This window comes from Thunnus maccoyii, chromosome 18 (genome assembly GCF_910596095.1).
Source record: "Thunnus maccoyii chromosome 18, fThuMac1.1, whole genome shotgun sequence".
Lineage (NCBI taxonomy): Eukaryota > Metazoa > Chordata > Actinopteri > Scombriformes > Scombridae > Thunnus > Thunnus maccoyii.
In genome coordinates, this window is record NC_056550.1 from 302,454 (window position 1) to 324,446 (window position 21,993).

General features: G+C 41.9%; 1 protein-coding gene across 1 annotated transcript in view; it reads right to left on the reverse strand.

Moving 5' to 3' along the window:
• Positions 1 to 3,872: 3,872 nt before the first annotated feature.
• The window catches only part of si:ch211-195b15.7 (synembryn-A), a 28,467-nt gene continuing 10,346 nt past the window's right edge, over positions 3,873 to 21,993 (reverse strand). Inside the window, exons 9-14 of the mRNA XM_042393498.1 lie at positions 17,869 to 17,963; positions 17,503 to 17,653; positions 15,816 to 15,911; positions 5,090 to 5,234; positions 4,367 to 4,649; positions 3,873 to 4,273 (exon numbers count right to left, since the gene is read on the reverse strand). Of these exons, the coding sequence (XP_042249432.1) occupies positions 4,114 to 4,273; positions 4,367 to 4,649; positions 5,090 to 5,234; positions 15,816 to 15,911; positions 17,503 to 17,653; positions 17,869 to 17,963 (930 nt within the window). The 3' untranslated portion in view covers positions 3,873 to 4,113. The remainder of the gene's footprint in view (positions 4,274 to 4,366; positions 4,650 to 5,089; positions 5,235 to 15,815; positions 15,912 to 17,502; positions 17,654 to 17,868; positions 17,964 to 21,993) is intronic.

The following is a 21,993-nucleotide window of genomic DNA, read 5'->3' on the forward strand; positions in this document are numbered from 1 at the left end:
GTGTAAATAGTAGCTGATGCATAATGTCAAAAGCCTACTGGATATGCTCATATGCCTGGGCATTTTTGCAGCCTGGTTTCTTCCCTAAATGATAATTAAATCAAATAATTAAATTAATAATAATAAAAGTGATCATAACGCCTTATACGCTGATACTGTTTCATATTTGATAACATTTTGTAGACAAGTGGCCATTGTATAGGCAGAGTGGGATAATTAAGTTCATAATAATAAAAAATAATAAAAGTAAAGTTCATGCACAAATCATTCAGTGATACTGCCTGCTTTAGTTTATTCAGACACAATTATCAGTTACACACAAATCGTACATAAATATGGCCGTGGATCCTCGTGCTGCAGGATAACAGATAAATGTAGTATGTTGCTTATGAAAAAAGATGTAAGAAGTACGTATCTTAATTGCACATATTGTGTTCTTCTAGATGTTTATAAAAGTGTAGCCCCATAACTGAAGTTCCTCAGCCAATAAAGTAATGGCAGGTACTTCAGTTGTTTGTAATTTGTTTGCTCTGTGAGGTCACCTGAGCCAGACGGTCAAAGGAGCTTCCACGCATGCAGTATCCTGACATAACCAGAAATGATTTGGGTCATATGCATATTGCATGGCATTATTATTGTCATTACACATAAGGCTGACTTCTTGTTGCCAATAGGTAGTGCTACACAAGTGGGTCATTAATGCAGCAAAGTGGAGGTCACCCGACATTCATATGCATTTTCATGAATATCGGACGTTGCACAGTTAAATATCACTTCCTATGTCCACTAGAGAACACCCACTAATTATACATCATGTCGCCGTTTATCATGTATAGACCACACCATGTAAATTTCATGTAAACTGGATGATGTTTGTCACATAAGGCTGACTCTTATCGAAATACATCTCTTATAAAAGTACAGCACCTGTACCTTCCTGTTGTCAGTATGTGGCGCTATGACTATGAGTCAATATTGACATGTAGATGTGTGCAGACCTGGGCTCTTATCAAGCATGTGAAATTTGGGGCACATTGGACAAAGTTCAGTGGCATCGCAACTTCCTGTCTCTTGGTGAAACATGCAAATTGACTGGCAAGCCATGTCAAGGGCGTTCCATGAAAACCCAAGATTTTGATAATTTTGCATTGCAAAGGTCTTTAATTTGAAGTTTAATTTGAAGTTACTCTGGTTAATTCTCTAGGAGGAGTTTATTCATTTACAGGGCCTGCAAATGGCAAAACCCGTGCAAAAATTGCACAGTGAATTCAAAATGGCTGACTTCCTGTTGGGCTAATGATATGGCTCCAAGAGGCCTTTTTTAAGTTTGGAGATTAACATCTGCCTACCAAATTTTGTATGTCTAGGTCTACCTCGAGGGCTCCTCTGCTGAAATTTTTAGGGGGCACTATTGAGTCCCCTTGCGACACCCAACCAAGATTGTTAGTGAACATGTGAAATTTGGGAAATCTCTGATGTTGTGGAGTTGAGTTGTAATAGTTTCTTTTTTCATGTCAAAACATTGAAATTTGCTGTGTTGCCAGGGCAATGGCATTCAACTAAAACTCACAAGTTTCACAATATAACATCATGAAGGTCTTAAGGCTTCTCTAACCAAAAATTGATGTGGATCTGGTCAACCCGCTAGGCAGAGGTCGTAAAAGTACAGCACTTGTAACTTCCTGTTGCCAGTAGATGGTTCTATGCCAGTGACTCATTATTGACATGTAAATGTGTTCAAGATGTGACTCTTATCAAGCAAGAGATATTTGGGGCAGATTGGATGATGTACATTCGAGTTACATCAACGTCCTCTTTCATGGTGAAACATAAAAATTTGCACATTGCTGTGGCAAAGGCATTCCATGAAAAGTCACAACTTTAATAACTTTCATTGTAAAGGTCTTTAGATGACACTGACCAAATTTGAAGTTGTTCTGGTTCTAGGCTCTATGGCTCTATGAGTTTGTTTAAGTGCAACATCTCCAAATGGCAAAAACTGCACAAAAATTGCACAGTAAATTCAAAATGGTTGACTTCCTGTTGGGCTTAGGGTATGGCTCCAAGAGGCTTTTTTGTACATCTGCACATGATACATGTGCCTGCCAAATTTTGTACACATCGATGAAACCTAATCAAATTTTGCAAGGGCGCTATCAAGCCATTTTGCCACAGTCATGCCCAAGACCAATAAAACATATCACATCATTTTTACCACTTCTGATGCATGTGCAAAGTTTCTTGAGTTTTTGAGCACCTTTAACCCCTCAAAAATGAGATTTGTTTACAAGAAAAATAATAATTAAAGCTGCAAGCAGCGATGAATGGGCCCTCACACCTTTATGTATGTCAGGGTGCGCCACAGTTGAAGGTCTTTTATTGCAGGCATGTAAATGTCTTCAGGCCTGGACACTTATCGAATGTTTCATGGAGGAGTTAAATATCTCTTCCTGTTTTCATTATATGGCGCTAAAGAACACCCACTAATTATATGTCATGTAGCTATGTATTATGTGTAGACCACACCATGTAAATCTCCCGTTTGCCTAGAACAATGTTTAGTGAACTGTCCATCTTTTCTGCCCTTTCTGCTATATCTGACTGAATATTTGGCACTAGTATGAGAGACGGTTGTGGACTGAAAGGGCAGGCCAAGTTATGCCAATAAGTTTTTGATTATGGTCTCAACAGTTGTCTATTAGTGAGGGATTGATTATCTGATATACCCTAGTGTGAACCAGTGTAAGCAGCTCTTTTGTCCCACATTTACTGCCTAAATTATGGCAATATGTTGCAATTCTGCGTGTGCATGTCACAATTTATGGCATGTAAAATAGGATTTAAGAAGTTGCAATGCTGAATTTGAGTTTGATTTTTATTTGTGTTTGCATGTGAAAGAAGAATCTACACATATTTTTCTGACTCCAAATTCATTGATACATTAAAACTTAACAATGTAACTTTTAAATATGCAAAATGTACATTCTTTCTCACACAAAGAAAACAACAGCAATAAAAATAATTTTCCTCACCTACCATAACTTCTGTTTTTGCCCATTACAGCCTATTTTTCTATAGTGTTTGGATACAAGCACTTTCAAGGTATACTGGCTGAAAGAAGTCATATATGTGTTCCCAAGCAGCCAGGTGTAAGAGCAGAGGGAAAGAGGGAAAAGTAAAGACACATTCTATAGCAGTGGGTGGCAGTACTGAGTCACTTCATAGGTAATAGCACAATGGAAAGTTGCAACAGCAGACTCAGAGATGCAGTTTTCTCTAACATCTGCGATGCATTTGTTACTTTGTTTTGTGTCAGTTTTGTGTGGGAACTACATTTTTCTCTCATCATAGATTGTTCCTATGATTCAATATCTTAACGCAAATGTTCGGAGGCTGACTGCTAATGATAGAATTGGTTTTATCTCGTGGAGACATAGGTAACACTATGTTACACGAACCACATCTTAGTGTAGCATAACTGAGTGTATTTTTGTCATAATGACCACTAATAATAATTGCATTTGTGATATGTGGTTTCCTGTAATTATCACTTGTGGTGGCTGAGGCCACTGTTGCCGCTGCTTAGCCAAAGAAGTCTCACTTTAACACATTCTACAAATAAAAATTCCTTTGCAAAGGTGCTAAGGGGTTTTGTTACAAAAATGCCATAAATAACATAAATTCCGCTCACTGACAAAATAGTGTTTAAATATTTTGTCTTGACTGGCTCAGCCTCTCCCACCTTCCCACTCACACTCCTTCACATACCTCTCTCTTTGACATTACTCTTAACAAGTTAAATTAATTAAAATAATTGTTTTTTTACTCTTTTACAGTAAGCTGCAGTCGTTGGCTAATTTCTCTAAGGTCAATGCAAAGTGTATTCAAAGCTCAAACTTATTTGAACTTTGGTGTGACAGACAGTACAGGATGAGCATTCATGATAACAATAATAATAATGTCCATTTAAAACAATGTAACTGTGTCTCACTGTTGCTGTGTGAATATAGCAGGGAAAATTAAACGCACTACAATAAAGTAGTAAAAGAAGACTACTTTTCACCATATGACAAACAGGGAACAGTTATTGTACTGCTCCCTGTTTACATCATTCTATTCCATCTGTTTGTCTTTCCTCCCTTCTGGCATCAGATCCATATCCTCCTCCTCATCTTCCTCTTCCTCCTCCTCCAGTGTGCAGCCCCTCATTTGGCTCCAGAGTGGAGCCAGTCTCCCCTCTGCTGTCACACCCATTGGCTGAATGATCTGGTCTCTAGGTACAAGACAGGGAGGAAGAGTAGCAGTTCATTTGATTCTCCAGAGTATTTCTCACTAATTATGGGCAATACAATATTGACACACTTACTGTGATAGTCTGTTTATCATGCTGATTAGGCGGAAGGCCTCCACCTCCTTTTCTTCTTCTGTCATGCCCTCCATTGGATCAGGCTGCTCTGCTTCCACCCGGCCAGTCACCAGGTTAATCCTAGCTTTGGCCTCCCGGTATTCCTCTGTGTCTGAGTCTGAGTCACTTGAGTACTGGCAGGCATATTGGCTGTTGTCTGGTTTCCTTCTGCCATTCAGCAGTCCCCGAGCTGCCAGCAGCCCAGCGGCGTTGCCATAACCCGTATATTTGACAAAGCGGCTAACTGTGAAGGAACACAAGATGCAAACTTTTCTGTTTGGTACAGTGATTCCATTGTAATGCATTGATTTTACTCAGACATTTCACAGTTATAAATGCTGGTATGATCATGGGCCCCTCATAGAGTCCTTAAATATGCACTCACCTATCTGTTGTCATGGCGATGATATGACAATAGATCAGTGATAGTAGCAGTCTACTTGTTTATTTTATTAGATTTCATATTACGAAATCAAAGCAGTAGTCTGTCAGACATATCTTTTAAAACTGCAGTACTAGTCATAGTTGTCACAGTCTCCATGCCTTCCTTTGTTCATCTTTGTGTATTCATGTTTACAATGAATCCCCTCCAACACTAAGCACTTTAATCTGTCATCTATCATCTCTGCAGCACTCCATCACTTAGACCTTTTTGCTTCAGTCTGCGATGAACTGTGACAATACCATTCTCTTTGCAGAGCACGAACAGCAGCTCAGCAGCACAGTGCTTCACATCTGTGTCAACATGGGTCATCAGGCGGACCAGCTGGCCTCTCAGTGTGGTGTCCTGTTCGGGTCGGATGGCAACGTCCCTCAGCGGAGGTAAGATCTGGACCAGAAGTTGGGGTCAGATGAAAGGTAGTAGTCAGTGCTGTGTTAAGGGACTAGTAATTAGGCCATTATGACTGCATAGGGATCTACATCCGAGACAACTTGCCAGCCGACCTAACCACCTGCATATTCATCTGCTCATACTGGTTTGTTTACATGTGTGAGGCTGACTTTGTGGACTGTTATGAGGACGATAACGAGTCATTGCACTTACTATTTATTTGATCTGGAGTACAGAGACAAGGAGTACAAGGAAAAACTAATGATGAAGGCAGAGGCAGAGAGGCAACAAGACCATCATGAAAACCCTCTACCTCAGGAAATTGGTGGCATTCCTTCAGTCACCGCTCTCCTATGCTGACTGAGGAGGAGCACATTTGCTGCAGGATGGGATCTGTTGATGGTAGCCATGGGAAATCAAGATGTGAGAGCTATCTTAGCTGTGTTATTGCAACAAATGCAGTGCTTATCAAATGTTCATCCTGGTGACTGTGTCTCACCTATCCAAAATCAACTGGAAGAAAAGACAGAGGCCAGCTGGACCAAAGGCTCAGCTCTCCGCATGGTGAGAAAAAGCCATTTTATGTGGGGCTTTGCAATATTTATGACCCACCAGCAATAAACACTAGCATCTGGTGATACATTTTCCTTGACCCACTATGATCTGAAATTACAGTAGTAGCTGAGAGAAAAAGTCACAGTTGTGTTGGATAAGGAGCACCAGTTTAAAAAAAATGCAAATAATGTGACATCTTAGAGTTCATTGATATTATGAGTTCATGATTATAATACATTACAAAACAGTTTGGGTCAATTTACAGAGCAATTATAACTGGAGCCTCTCTTTATAGTCCAGCAGTAGTCAATAAAATCTGCAGTGTGCATCTTGTCATTTTATTCTTGCAGATCAGAAACTTTTCCAAACCATCTTATTTTCTCTAACACGAACACATGCAAAATAGGACAGTGGTCCACAGCCTCACACAAATGCAAACTGTTGTACAAGTTGCCCCAGATGTATATGCCAATGCAGTTAGCCATAATGGCCATTTCAGACTTTACTTTAGCTCAGAGTCAAAGACAAGCATTACAGTATATGTAAACATCCTGTTTTTTTTTTTGGAAAGCTGTAGGAGGCTTGCGTAGCTTGCCCCATATGTTGTATGTTGTCTTGCGTGATTTCTCATTTCCCTGGAATCTCTACAATGGAGGTGGTGAGTGCAAAGTTAGCATGGTAAATGTGCCAGGTTGAAATATACCAGAATTTTTCATTCATTTCCATTAGCTTTTATATATACTGATTGCACCTCCTGCTTTTCATGCATTAAACAGTATGTACAGCAGAACATTCTGTCCCCCTCTTTGACTGAACTGAACTGTTGTACAAGCTCACTTGTACTTCCACAGTTTGACAGGAACTGACCTTAGCCCACAAACTCCAAACTGAAATCCTGTGTCATTACTGGGTTTGGAGAAAGAGAACTATTTTGTACAAGCTTCACCCTCTACTAGGCTTCTCTGTTGGTTTACCATATTGAGGCTCCTCCTCAGCACCCAAAGACAGAACTTTGCAGTCACCACCTAATCAGGTAGAAGTATGCATGCCCTATAAAACAGTGGTACATCCACCACTTGGCTCTCTTTTTTCACTTTGCCATCTTGAGTAAGCACAGCCCACAGCAAAACCTAAGTGACCCTCAGGTGTTGCTGAGATGTTCTCTACAAGCTAGTCCTGTTGTAATTTCTTGTTACCTATATTAAGCCTGCTCACTCCCTCCACATTGCCCAGTGCTTGGGAGGGAGGCAGCGGTGGCTAACTAGCTGTTATACCACTACTATGAGGAAGATGCAAGGATCATCTGTGAGGGAGTTGCAATCCTACTGCCCCCTCAACAAATTACCACTACTTGATAACCTTTCCAGTTTGTTCCAGTTAGATGACACTTGGTTGATATACACTGCTGGCTTTGTTGCATCCAAAGCAGTGTCCTCATGTCGCCAGTGCCCAGATGTCAGAGCACACTTCTGCTGACTGATAGGCTATTTCTGCTCACTGTTAGGGTAGAGTTTATTTGCCTCCATCCGTGTGTGTTGTCCAAGTATTCGCAGGATGGTAACTGAGGGCAGCCCTGCTCTATCTCATCACTGGGGCAGCTGTGGCTCAGGAGGTAGAGTGGGTTGTCCACTAATTGGAAGATCAATCAATCAGTCATTCAATCCCTGGCTCCTCCAGTCCACAAGTGTTCTTGAGCAAGATGCTGAACCCCTAATTGCTCCCGAAGACTGTGCCATTGGTGTGTGAGTGTGTGTGTGAATGAGATATTAGCAAATCCTCCTGATGAGCTGGTTGGCATCTTGCATGGCAGCCTCTGTCATCAGTGTGTGAATGGGTTAATGTTTGCATGTTGTGTAAAGCACTTTGAATGGTCACTATATAAATGCAGCCCATTTACCATTTATTCAACAAGGTAATGAACATGGGCATGGATACAATTCAGCCTCTCCTTGGCTGGGCAGGACCATGAAGAGGGCATATGGTCTATTCTGCTGCCAACTTCCTTCATTCTGGGGCATCTAAGCTGGCTTAAAACTTGAAGGCATGTGGTTAGACTGTGGGACTCCAGGTAGGTGGTGCTCAGTGGTGTGGTCACTTTACTTCTTTTCTCCCAGTCAAAAGGGTTTGAGTTGGTTGTATGCATAGATTTGGACTCAGCTGGGAGTGCATCATATCCCTAATGGCCTTCACATCCAGTGTTTACTAATTGTGAAGCCTGTACAAAATAGAAATCATAGTTACGTGGATGTAACTTCAGTTCTGTGAGAGTGTGCGTAACCCTGTAACTGCATGCCCAACTGGCCCTTGTTGTCAGTTGCTGAGCGGATGTGCCAATACTGAAAATAACCAATACTAAACAAATACTGAAGCCTGCTAGTCTAGCCTTTAGGTGTCCTAAAGTGGTGGTATTGCTCAATTTGAACTGGACAAGCTTTTGTATCTCTACTAATAATAACAATAATAATTTTATTTATAGAGCATGTTTTAAGCAATAAGCACAGAGTTCTTTCCAAAGGTGAGGAAATTCAAAACAAGCAACGTTAAGGAAATTTGCAAGAGGAAAATAATGAAACATATGCATAAACATACAAACATACAGATTAAAGGAAAAACTAACATAAGGTGTCTTAGTAAGGTGTTGGGCCACCACGTACTGCCAGAACAGCTTCAACGTGTTTCGGCTTCAAAATTGAAAGCTTTGAAGAAATAGTGTCTACTTTAAGAGTTTGAATAATGCACTAATGTCTTTTTCTAAATCTGGTGGAAGTTTATACTGCCTGCCAGTTGGTGTAAGTGGGGCATCAATGATCAATAAACCTGACACTATAGGTGTCAATATTATTTTTTGCAGAATTTTTATAATTAAGAAAACTACAAGAGGAGAAATTGTGCTAATATTTCTTGGCACTAATACTAGGTCTAAATCAGTCATCTAAAACTGCTAAAAATTACAATATTTAAAGTCCTACAAAATCAGTATATAATGATAACAGGTGAAAAGGCTCTATGAAAAGTTAACTATATGTGTGATGTATTAGGTTGGGTGTTCTAGGCCACTTCCCCCGGGTGCCGCTGGAGGGTGACAGTGTTATTTTGGTTGTATTCGCTCGCTTGCTCTGGTCTGATTAAACAGTACAATGCAGCATGTTGAATTATTGTCTCACTTAGTTTTTCTCAGTGTGATCAGGCCGAAAACTTACGGTCTGTTGCGCAGCTTAATTGCCACAGATAAACCGGGAGAGAAAACTTGTGATTAGACTGTGGAAGTACTACAAGCCCATTTCTTCCCGAAGCCCATTGTGATTGCTGGAAGATATTGCTTCCACAAAAATAATCAAGCAGAGGGGGAGACAATAGTACAGTATATGGCGGACCTGAAAAAACTGTCAGAGCACTGTGAGTTTGGGGCTTACTTACAGGATGCACTGAGGGACAGGTTTGAACAGCAAGTCCAACCAGAAGAGACTACTAACAGAAGCTGCCCTCACCTACCAGAAAGTGGCGGAAATTGCCATCTCTATGGAGACGGTGGCAAGGAGTCCCAGCAGCTCCTTGAAGGTGAATGCTATTTCCCTCTTATCAACTCCGGGGAGGAAATGCACCCGGTGTGGTAGGACAAATCATAGTGAAAGTGACTGCTTCCACAAAGATTAGATCTGCCACCGCTGTAGTAGGAAAGGCCACATTTCACGCAACATGCAAAGAGAAGCAGGGAAATAAAGCAGGAAATACAGTGAGGGAGAAAAAAAGGAAAGAAATGGAAGAAAAATTCAAGGAGACAGGTTAATGAGCTGGACACTAGTGCTAAGCCAAGTGACACTGAAATGACTCAGACGCTGAATTAGCCCTGTACATGGTAGATGTAGCTAACGATGGGACACGGAGAGAAAATGTCATATAGCAGGACAATCTAGTTTCTTTAGTAATCTGGGTTAGGCCAAAAGAAGAGGGGCAAACAAAAGAGATGGAACTAGACACTAGTGCAGCAGTCTCCCTTATTTCAGAGAAGCTGTAGAAGGCAAGGTTCACCCACATTCATCTGCGCCACACCCACATCCTGCTGAAAACATATAGCGATCTCCGCAGTAGGTGTCATGAAGGTTAGGGTCCAGATAAACAAACAAAGAGCATGCCCCCACCCCCCATATGTGGTTAAAGGCAATGCACTCCCCTGTGTGGTTGTGAGTCTGAGAAAAGTGAGACTGAACTGGAGAGCAATAAACATTGTCAGATTCATACATCACATGCAGGGAGACACTTTGGAAACAGTGATTAACAGGCATGCAGATGTGTTCAAAGATGAAATGGGAACGCTGAAGGGCTTTGAGGTAGCACTGACATTCAAGCCAGGACAAGCCCTGTGAGGCTTGTGTGGTCCCCTATGCGCTCAGGCCCAAGGTGGAGGCAGAGCTGGAGTGCCTACAACAACTAGGGGTAATTTCCCCAGTTCAGTTCGGTGAATGGGCCACCCCCATTGTGCTAATCGCAAAGAAAAAGGGGGGTGTACATATTTGCACGAATTTTAAAGTAACCATCAACCCCACCCTCTGTACTGAACATTATCCCATCCCTCAGATAGAAGACCTGTTTGTGTTTCTAGTGGGGTCCAGCAAACTTGATATATCACATGCTTACCTGCAGGTGCCAGTCCAGGAGAGCTCCCACAAATACCTCACCATCACAACACACAAGGGAATGTTCTGTTACAACCGGCTACCTTTTGGAACAATGTCAGTGCCCTCTATCTTCCAGCAAGTCATGGACCAAGTTCTCAAGGGGCTCCCCAATGTACACTGTTTTCTGGGTGACATCTGTGGTGGAAAATTGTCTTTCTATGATCTAACGGATATGCCAGTGAGAGTGCAAAGATAGCCTTATGCCAATAAGAGACAGTTCCCATGGGCGTTAGCAATAAGGCTAATATGTGATATGGCAATTTGATTTTCTGTGTGAAATGATCAAAGGCCGTCAGGTCCATTTTTAGTGTGAGAAAAGGTGGAAGATGTTGAGACAGTAATTGCTAAGATAAGTCACACTTGTATTACCACCAAAGCATCAAGGTGATTTATGAATCTCAGAAATAATGACCAGATGGCTGAATTTAATTAGAAATGAGGTGGAGACTAGAAACTAAGCCCCACAAAAGGAGGAGTTGTGAAAAGTATATAATATGGGGTTTTATGATTTTGCATTAGGTTTTTTCTTTTGCCCCTGGACAAAAAGGCCTCGGTTTGCTCTGTATCTTTTCATATGCACAGTAAACCTATTCACATTGAACTTTACCAGCCTCCAGTGTATTTTTGAGTCTCTCTTTCTTTTTGAGTTTTGTGTTGAGTCGTGAGTAATCTGAAGAGTTATTGGCCCATCTGAGGATTCTCCACATCTGGCGAGCCGTGCCAGGAGGGTGTCAGAGGCTCATGACGCTCACATAGGGCATCTGTTGACCAGAACCAACAGGCCCACTAAGAGTAGTAAGCAGAACCTTTTACCAAATCTGCTAAATTGTTGTTTCTGGCTTCAGATTCTGGCTTCAGATTGTGTCTGCAATATATACACTCTTAACTGAGCTCAAGCAGGTCAGTATGTAGTGGGAGAGACAGCAGACAGTTTAGAGGGAATGTTAGATATCTGAGGGGAGTTAACAGGACAGATAAAAATACAAGTGACCAACAGAGAGGAACATTTATTAAGTGAACACCAGGCATCGCCTGCATCACCACTGAATGAACCAACAGTCTCTAGACAACAAACACCACAAACAATGTATGCAAATGCTGAGATTGCACCAGGAGCATCACAATGTATTTCAGCACCCTATGCAACACTGTTGGAGGAAGCCAGAAGAGTGGGAAGACTGACAGCTGAAAAGGGTAGTGTGACTTGAGGGAGCAAGTGGAGAGAGAAAAAGAAAAAGGAGCACATGGCAAAGGATTAACACATGCACTTGACCCTGCACACACACCTACACTTGGAGCAACGGGGATGAATGAAAAAGGGAGAAATAAGGAAAGCAAAGATCTTATGGCGTTTGATAACAGTGAAACAAGCAGCAGTGATGACACTGATGACATCGATGACACAGAAGCAAGCATAGAATTTGATGAAAGATTGGTTTCAGGTATGATGAGGATAAAAACCAAGAAAAAAGCCAGAAAAAGATGACAAGAAAATAAAGAAAGAAATAGAAGGGAACTGGCTGAAACACAAAGGATGTTGGATGAAACAGAGGCATGACTAAAAGAGTCTGCGAGGCAAGCTGAAAGAGCGTTGCAGGACTCAATGTTTGAAGAGGAGTTGGAGGAGTCAAGAAAGAAAATGACTGAAACAAAAGGGATAATGTTAAGAACAAAACAAAAGAAAGAATTACTCCAAAAAGAAGTTGACAAAGTGGAAAAAGAAAAGCAGGAAGCACACAAGCAACTGCAAGAGTTGCAGAGGTGCAAAGAAATGATGCCGGAGGGTCATGGCATTTATAAAGGGAGAACAAGAAGCCAGACTACAAGTGAGCGAAGAAGATGTCCGAGTCTATGTGAAATGGAAGGAGATCAAGAAGTGGAGGAGTTGACAAGACAAAAAGTCTGCAAAATCTGCATGAGCACCAAAAAGATGATAGGGTGACCAGAGCACCACAGATGCCCCTGATAGCAAGACATGGTATAGAACAATATATGCCATGGACTTTCATGGACATGGTAGGATTGGCAAACAGGTTGCCAGAACTCACTGAAGGAACTAATAAATGGATTTTAGCATTGGAAGAAAGCACAGTGGGGTACAAGCAAGCCCTTGGAGATATTAAAGCTCTGTTAATGCATGTGGTGGGAAAGCATGTTGCAGAGGACATTTTCAGAGCAGCAGGAATACAGGTAGTGTCTGATGGGAATGCAGCTGATCATTTGCCATTCGGACACTGGCAGAGCGATGTTTGGAGGGAACTCAGAAAACAATTTCCAGAAAAGATGGATGCATCAAAACTAGAAGGAGAAAAGCTGGAGAGCAATGAGTGCCCAGCCAAGTTCCTACGCAGCTTCCAGCGCAAATGGAGAGAAGAAACAGGAAGTGTCTGGGATGCTAATACAACAACAAAAAATTTCTTCAAAATTATGGTAAAAAAGGCCATGCCTCTGAAGGTGCAAAAGCGTCTGGACTCTGTGGTGGGATTCATGAAAATGGATTGGGGGCTGTTCTCAGAGTACATAGTACACTATATAGAGCAGTACAGAAAAGAGAATAAGCAGCAAGAAGAACAAAGCAAATAAGTGTCCCTGAAATTAGCCAGCTGCAATTAGGAGAATTGACTGACAAGAAAAAGAACAAAAACAAAATCCAAGCTCCTGTAATTGCAGCAGCAACACTTCCACAAGTGGATGAACCAACATACAACCAAATGATGCCTTTGCAGGCAGTTGCACCACAAATAACAGCACCTAATTATGGTGGTCAACCGCAAACTTACAGTCCACAGCTTGCTAATCCAGCAACACAAATGCTACCTATAAATGTGTATCTCAATCATCCAGGTGCAGCTAATCCTGCACCCCAAGGGGGTTATTACAGACAACAGCAGCAACCACAGGGGCGTGGAGAAGAAGCACGAAGAGGAGGCCAAGGTCCCATGAGGGGAGGAGGAGGCAGAGCGCGGAATGCCCAACACAGTGGACCACCCTGGACACTGCCTGAGCACCAGAGATGCTTTGGATGTGATCAGCTGGGACAAAGACGCAGGGATTGTCCAGTCAATCCCTGGGTTGGACCTGCTGTTGATTTTCAACAATAGGGGTGCCCAAAAGAGCCAAATAATGAGTCTCCTGCCTGCGTGTGGACCATTAGACTATTAAGTACACAACTATTCTATGTACACAACTCCTGTCTTTAAGTGGGTACTCATGCGACACATCTTTGGAAAGCAAAGATTCTTGTTTTTCAATTGATGCAAACCATTGTAAGATATAGTCACAACAGCAGGTACAATCAACGCCTCTGTCAGACGACCAGCAAACAAGCAATTACAAAATTCACACTGTGAGGCCTCATATTACTCCACTGACTGATACAACTCCAACAAAAATGGTCTTGTTACATTGGCAGAGGTCCAGTCGATCCAATCCAGTAAAATATTTAGTTCAAAACACATTATTGCATTATTATTAAATATCCACGAATTAGCCAGCAGATGTCCTACTCTGCCATGTATTTATACTCGAGTTAGCATGTAAATGTAGATGTAAAGGGGTGGCTGTGGCTCAGGAGGTAGAGCAGGTTGTCCACTAATCGGAAGAACGGTGGTTCGATTCTCAGCTCCTCCAGTCCACATGTTGATGTGGACTGGATGTCCCTAATTGCTCCTGATGGCTGTGCCATCAGTGTGAGAATATGTGTGAATGATTAGATGTCCTCTGATGGGCATGGTAGCCCCTGTACCCATTCAGCGTGTGAGTGTGATTTTTAGTGTAAAATCGCTTTCAGTGGTCGGAAGACTAGAAAGGTGCTATACAAGTACAGTCCATTTACCATTTAAATATTAGCCACATGTCAGTATCAAAATAGCGGCTGCACTGAACAGATTCTGCTGATGACTGGCACTTCAAAGCAAGAAAGATCTCTAATGGAGAAACTGTCTAGATTTAAACCAAGTATAAACACTAGGTCTAGTGTGTGTCCACAGTTGTTGGTCAGAACATGCACATGTTGAACAAAATTTTAGGCCTCAGTATTCAGCATGAAAAATGTTTGCAGGTAGGACATGAGTGCCCTGTGGACTGGGACGAATGCCATCTCTCTTAAAAAAAAATGCACACTCCTGGAATAGATTAAAATGATCAGTTAAAACTAAGTTGTGTGAGGAGCATTCTGACTGTAGCTATGTGTAGAGAGTGAGCAGCCTGCTAAAACCTACATGGGTAATAACATTTCTGGCGTGAGGTTGTTTACTTTAAAGAGATGGGATCTGTTGAACTATGTCCAAAACCTTGGCAGATGGATAGAAGATGGAGGTCTGAACCGGAGAGGGGATTACAGCTGCACACAGCTGGGTTGTGAAGAAGGGGTGTGTTGTTAGGTGCAACAGTCAACAGGAGAGACTGACTGCTGAAACATAGTTGTGGAGAGTGGAGGTGGTGACAGGGGGCCATCAGACTCCAGAAACAAAGTTGGGATGTTTACCCTTACGTGCAGCAGTCCATGGCTCCTTCTGGCTAGGAGTGGAGCTAAGCGGGGCCTATGGCTTAACTCCCAGTGGTCTGCAGCCTGGGCAGCAGGGACATCCAGATACGGGACAGTCCAGTTCTCTGGCAGTTTTGGTGGGGACAGTGCGGCCTATGATGATCAAAGAGTCAAGGATCCGTTCTTCATCTTTTATCTAGTGCAGGATGGATATTCTTCCTTCCATCTCTAAGATTTTCTGGGTCAGGCGGATTTGCATCCAGATGGTGAGGTGAGGCAAAAACCTGCGGAAGCGCTGCAATGCCTGATAATGGTGCCACAGCTGCTAAGTACATATCATATGTGTATCATGGGAGTAAGGTGTAAAAAAAAATTACTGTAGTTTTTGTAATTTTTTTCCCATATGTTTTCATGTATGAAAAGACCCAAATGAACACTGTAAGCGTACTACTCGATTACAATAAGCAAATGATTTAAACAGTATTTGTATAGGAATGATTCTGTCCCAAGCTTTTTGATCCATATTGGCGGTTGATCACTGTAACCGTGATCACGATAAGCGGTTTCCACTGTATTTTAAAACATATAGATAAAACAACCAGGATCTAAAAGTATAGCATAAAAATTTGGCTTAAAACTGGATAGAAGTCATATTTTGACAGAGCTTCTGATGGCCAAACAAAATCACTGATGCATCAATGTTATAACCACACCTATTTGTCAAGCAGCATAAAAATCACTGTGAAGTGCACACTGTTGCAGATAGAAGGGGATTCTTTCTGATGTTGATCTGAGTTGCAACACTGACTATAAAAATATTTGGCGCACTTTTGCCAAATAAAATTTGAAAAAATACATTACCTTCTGCCGTAAATAGTGACGAGTCTCTCTGTGTACCCGAGAACTCTCAGTCAGCAAATTCAGTACAGGGATTAGTTTCTCCTTTAGCTTCTGAGCCTGTAAAACATCACATTAAACCCCAGTTTCAGCATCAGTGCTTCCTTAAGACTGATATTTAGAAAGAATTTGTGTTACCACTTCAGTGTTTGGTTTGACATTGCCTTCTTTTTTGTCAGGAGGATTTGATTTTGTCGCTAATGACAATGATGATCCAAATCCCCTGATATCATTCCAGGTCCACAATTGTTGGATGTTGTTGCATAAACAACATTCAATATGTACTTATGTGTCTTAAAATGGCTCTAGGGGATATTTTTAGTGCTGATTAGAGATAATTATTGTGTGCAATTACATGAAGGAACAACCTGTGGCATGCATCAATTTCGGCAATACTTTTATCCAGGTATTTTGACATTTTAAAGTATGCAAGCTTTGTTCTAGGGTATTGTTGTAACCTTATTTGCTGTATCTTTTGCCTCGATGCTTCACCTGTTAAATGTCGCTCTGCACTCTGATTTGGGAGGCTAATCTAATTAAGCCAGTTATTGAACTGAACTGCCTGCTTGTATTTCACCTTTTTCCACACCACTGACATTTATTCTAAGACAACATTTGGTGTGGCCAGGAAAATTCTAATTTGAAAAGAGAGTACTATATGATTTGAGTCTATCCTAAAATTAATTAGTTAATTTAGATTGTAGGTACTGCTTTCAAGATCAGTTTTATTTAAATCAAATGGTCATGAGGTAGGCAGAAGTTATTATGGTCTATACTTTCATCTATCCTTAAATTGCTGGAAATTGGATTGAAGTTATTTATGTAATTTTGTTGTGTTTTGCTGCACGGAGCCAGTCTATGCTCTCCTTTAGCTGAGTTTCCCAAGGCAATGCCATGATAGCAGGCCAGCCACTCTGCCTCAGGGTCTGGCCAAAATATAAATTGTTAAGTTAAATCATCTCTGTTCTTGTGAACTAAATGCATGTCTTACGCTCTTTTTGAATTTATGAGTTATGGCAGGTAATCTGTAGTTGAAACTGATTTTCCACTGTATTAGGGTCACAAAAAATAAATAAGATTTGGAACCTCAATTCTGGTAGTCTTCAAAACACAATCACATAGACACATAGCAGATACCGTTTTGTTGGTCGGTGGGAAATTCTATTCTATTCTATTTTAATTTTCATGTCATAAAAATGTGTTATCAAAGAAAGAAAATGTGTGTAAAAATGTGAAAATGTGTATTTTTCATATCATACTGGGACAAATGACAGGACCTTTTATTCACATCACTACAAACTTGTATTTACCATATCTTTAATAAGCTTTTTAAAAATGCTTGAATGCCTACTCTGTCAGTCTTAGTTTGGGGGTTTAAAAATGGTGTGATTATTTTAATTAAGAGTGGTGAAAGTTATTTTGGTGATGGTGTTGATCATAATTTTGCTTTCCTATCTGTCAACAACAGCACAGGTTCACAAAGTGCACATTTCACAAGACACATTTCATACATCAGACAAAAAGTGGGATATTACTGGCATTTCACATACGTTGATACAATACAACAATACAATAATACAATGTGGCCTACTGTATAATACAGATTACATCAACCAGATGATAAGGCCAAGTAGTCACAACACACACTTGCCCTGTTCAGACGTCTGTCCATGAACAGCAGCAATGTGTGGACACAGTCCATGTTGACTCCCTCCCACTTGTGAGATGCCTTGTCCACACAAACAGATAGCAGGACATCCAGACATGTCAGCGGCAGTGCTGACAGGATGTTCACTGTATGTCTATGGAAAGAAGTCATACATAAACGTTACCATGTTCTGTAGTTAAGGTGTCAACTTTGGCTCCCTCATCTATTTTGTAGGCTCATTTAGTTACACCTAACTAACACTAACTAACTAGTCACCTCCTACTTCAGAATAACATAGATTACATCATCCAAAAATTAGATTTATGAATTTGTCAAATAAATGTAGATGTTTATAGCTGCACAACTGACCCTTGGAGTTCCTCCAATGCACCCTCTCCATCACATGACAGCAGCAGGCAGTGGCGCAGCACAGCTGCTAAGTGGCGGTACAGAGCAGCATCCTCCTAAAAGAGACAAACCATGGATGTATTAAGGGAGCTGGATATGGCTCCACCACTCAGCCTTTCTGCCAATATTTCCCAGTGCTGTGAAAAATTCCCCTGAAGCCTGAAAAGCATTTTCACCATAGACCACCATTATATCGTGTATATACACAAACACAAACAAGGTCATTCATGACTCTTTTCTATCATGAATTTTTAAACCATCGTTGGATCTGGTCGGAGTGCATTTGGTTATTAGTAATAATTCATAATTATCAGAGATAATTATGAATTATGCAATCAAGAAATTATTACTATTAATTAATAATATAGGGCACCAACTGTTAGGGAGCCTCACAGGGGCACCCCACTGTTAGATCTGTGAGGAGCACGGTTGGCTTTTAAGCAAGTTGGCTTTTATCTCTTTTCAGAGATAATTATTGATTATAAATTAATCAAATTATCAATATTAATTAATAGTTACGGGGCACAACCCAGAAACCGGGACCAATAACCAAACAATAAGGTAGGCTCATAAAAGAGTTCACCTAGAATGCTAATATCTGAGGGATATAAACATTCACAGGTGACCGAAGGTTTTCATTTGAGCTCTGACTCTCTCAATCAGCCACATTTCACAATATATAAAACACAATAATGACAAAAGACTTCTCTTTAAGATGTAACAGTGTTTATTAACCTTAGTAGAATTAACAAAGTTACCAAATGCTTTGATCAATAAACCACTGTCCTAAAATCTAATTCTACCTAAGCAATAACACATAAAACAGTTATGTACAGTGAAAACACAAACAGGAGTGTGTGTGTGTGTGTGTGTGTGTGTGTGTGTGTATGTGTGTGTGTGTTTGTGTGTTTGTGTGGCCGGCAAGATGGCGATTTGATCTGGTTTGATGACGTCACGTGAGAGTTTAGATGCGGATGTGACTATGGGAGGAAGTCACCTCACGTGAGGACCAAATGACAGAAGTGACCGCGGTGTCTTGGACAATAACAAGATGACTCTAAACCTCGAAATCTCTAAACTCACCCAAAATTCGTGTCTGATGGCAGATAAGGAGGGACAGAATGGCACTGTGTCCCATGTTATCTGACCATCAGACGTGTAAGAAGATGTGTGTGCATGTGTATGTGTGTGTGCGTGTATGTGGGTTAGTACGAGAGAGGGAGATTCTTCCAGTCCGCGTGCACTGGGTTACTTCCTTTAGTAAACTGGCTCATGGAAAGACAGAGCTTCCCCCCAGGGCAGTTCCAATGGACAGGCAGGGATTTCTGGATGCACCCAGTACTTAAAGGGGCAGTGACGTCACGGCTGTGTAGCTGTGACTTCCTCTGGTGTTGGAGAGTCTCCGCCAATGAGAGACGAGAGTGTCCGGATTTAACACTAAAGTGTGAACTGAGCAGAGCATGTTGGGAGATTGAGTCCGTTTTGGTCTCCCTTTGTTTCACTGGTGCTGTTGCTTGTTATCAGGCTTTGTTACTGCATGCAGGCCTGCCTTTGACTCATGTACATGTACTATGAGGCCCAACACCGTGAAGTTTTTAAATTTGTAAAACTTTCCCAGAGCCTGGAAAAAAATCCCAATGAAATGTGACATTACCCAATGAAAAATCTGAATCAATGAAAAAATTGGGTGAGCAGGAGTGCGAGGGCAGGGCCAGTGGGAAAAGACTACTGTACATATTCAGTGGGCTGCACAACGTAGAAGCAAACCCGAAGAGAATGGCTGGAGTCAGTTAGGGTGTCTGGGTATCTGGATGTTTCCTGCACGCCTTCCTATCGTGGTATTCCACACACATCCAAATGGGAGGAGAGCCCAGGGCAGATCAAGAACACACTGGAGAGATTACATATTCTATCTGTTTACACCTGGCATTAACATGTGTCTTCGGTGATCCGATCACAAGTGGACAGCTATAAGTACGGTGTAGGTGTGCACGCATCCAAGACGCATTGAGGAAACATTGAGATCCGATCACATTCGAAGGTCGTCTGGGCCGCATGTAGCTGCAGTATAAACGCAATGCTCCTGGCCCACACTGAAGGACCGCCTACTCAACTAACCTCCTCTATTTTCCTGCAGACTAGGCACGGGAAGTGCATTGCAAAGCTGTGTTCGACTTGTTTGATAACGCTCGTCTGTCTAAAAAAGTATTTCAGAAGCTAAACATAGCTGAATAGTTTTCTCTGTTCTGTCAAGATGATAACTACAGTTTTTAGTTTTGCTGCACTGCCTTACATAACGGAGCTCAGATTTATCTGGAGGACAGCTGCTTCACTCCAAACAGTTTCACTGTATGAATCTGGACTGTGTGTATGTAACAGCTGACCTTTTGTGTAGAAGAACACAGAACATTAATTAACATTAGATCCTGACCAATCCTGTCGGCATGTCGGAGATTTAAATAATTTAGGCTGCTGTGCCTCATACCTAAATGTGTACGGCGTCTCTCTATGAGGAGACACAGCTGCGGGGAGATCGCTGCATATAACTCAATATTTGTTATATATATCTATATATATCTATATATATAGATATATATGTGTGTGTTCAGACGCAGTGCTATAGCCAATCAATAGGACAGCCATTTGATTTTCATGAGGGGGCACACAATGCATTGTATATTTGTTTATCCTGTTATCAAACAAGTTGAACACAGCTTTGGACAGAGGGCACACAGACCCCCAGTCCTCCCACCGGTTAAAAACAAATGAATTTGGTCTTTCCAAACAGAAATGATGTACGTGTTTATTTGCATATAGAGTGGGGAAGTGAGATCCAATCACAAGTGGTCACTCAAGACGCATGTGGAGATGCATGTTAATACCAGGTGTGAACAGACATACTTAGAGCTGTCCACTTGTGATCGGATCACCCAAGACGCATGTTAACGCATGTTCAAAGGAGACTAGAAATCTGATCTGGACGTGCTGACGTGCTATGGTAAGTGTATTGTGTCATTTCCGGTTTTACTACTACTTTTGCATTGCTGTGCTTATTGTTTCTGCCACAGACCTTAGAACTTTGTCGTGCCAGTGGTATCATCTTTCCCTCAATGCCTTCGGGCAGCAACTCAGGATGTGCTCCAAAGTACCCCTCTTCTGGCAGTTGACATGTTGGAGTGCTTGCCATGCCCCAGCTATGCAGGTTGGTCAGGCTTGGGAGAGCGTCATACAGTGATTGGATGAGAAACTTGATGTGTAATGGTTCGGCTCTCCAGAGCTCTGTCCAGGTCATCTTTCGAGGTTCTGCCTGCTCCCACCTGGTCCAGGCACCTTGTTTGTACATGCTGACCATTTTGCTAAGGTGTTCTTCCTCCACCTCAGCTGGTATCTCATCCTGAACCAGTTGACGCTTCTGCTTTCCACGGGCTTCGTCATAGCGTGGTTTAGAAAAACTGCCTAGAACTGCCTGCCCCACTGCCACAGTGCCCACCAAGATCTTGTGCCACAGCCATGCCCGGCTCTGTCGACAGCTTCCTGTGCCTGCCACTTCCTTCTGGTCTTTACAAGGACTCCTGCTGAAGCGACTTTAACATCAGAGGAGTCTCGGTACAATATAACCTCCCTGGCTCAAGTGATAGGCCTCTGATGGGGAGCTGCAGCTTGGTGGAATGCCCGTACAGGGCAATGCTGCTTATGGACCGAGGGAGCCTCAACCACCTTCGGAGAAACTGACTGATGGTCTTCTCTAGTGCCTCCACTGTTGTCATTGGCACCTCGCAGACTAGAAGGGGCCAGAGTAGTCTTGGTGGGACTCCATGTTGGTACATACAGGCTTTGAATTTTCCTGGAAGCACCGATTTGTCAATCGCAGTGAGTCAGGTTGTCAAGTTGCTCCTGGTTTGTTGAAGTGCCGCAGTGTCTTTCAGGGAACTGTTGAAGGTCTTGCACAGGCTCTTGGCCGATTTTTCTGTCACTGTTGGAATCTAGGTCCCTTTGAGTGTATAGCAGAACTGGTTGACCACTCTTCCCTTCTTCTTGTTAGCGGCAGGCCACTTCACCCAACGCTGTTCCGACTTCCTGCTTTGT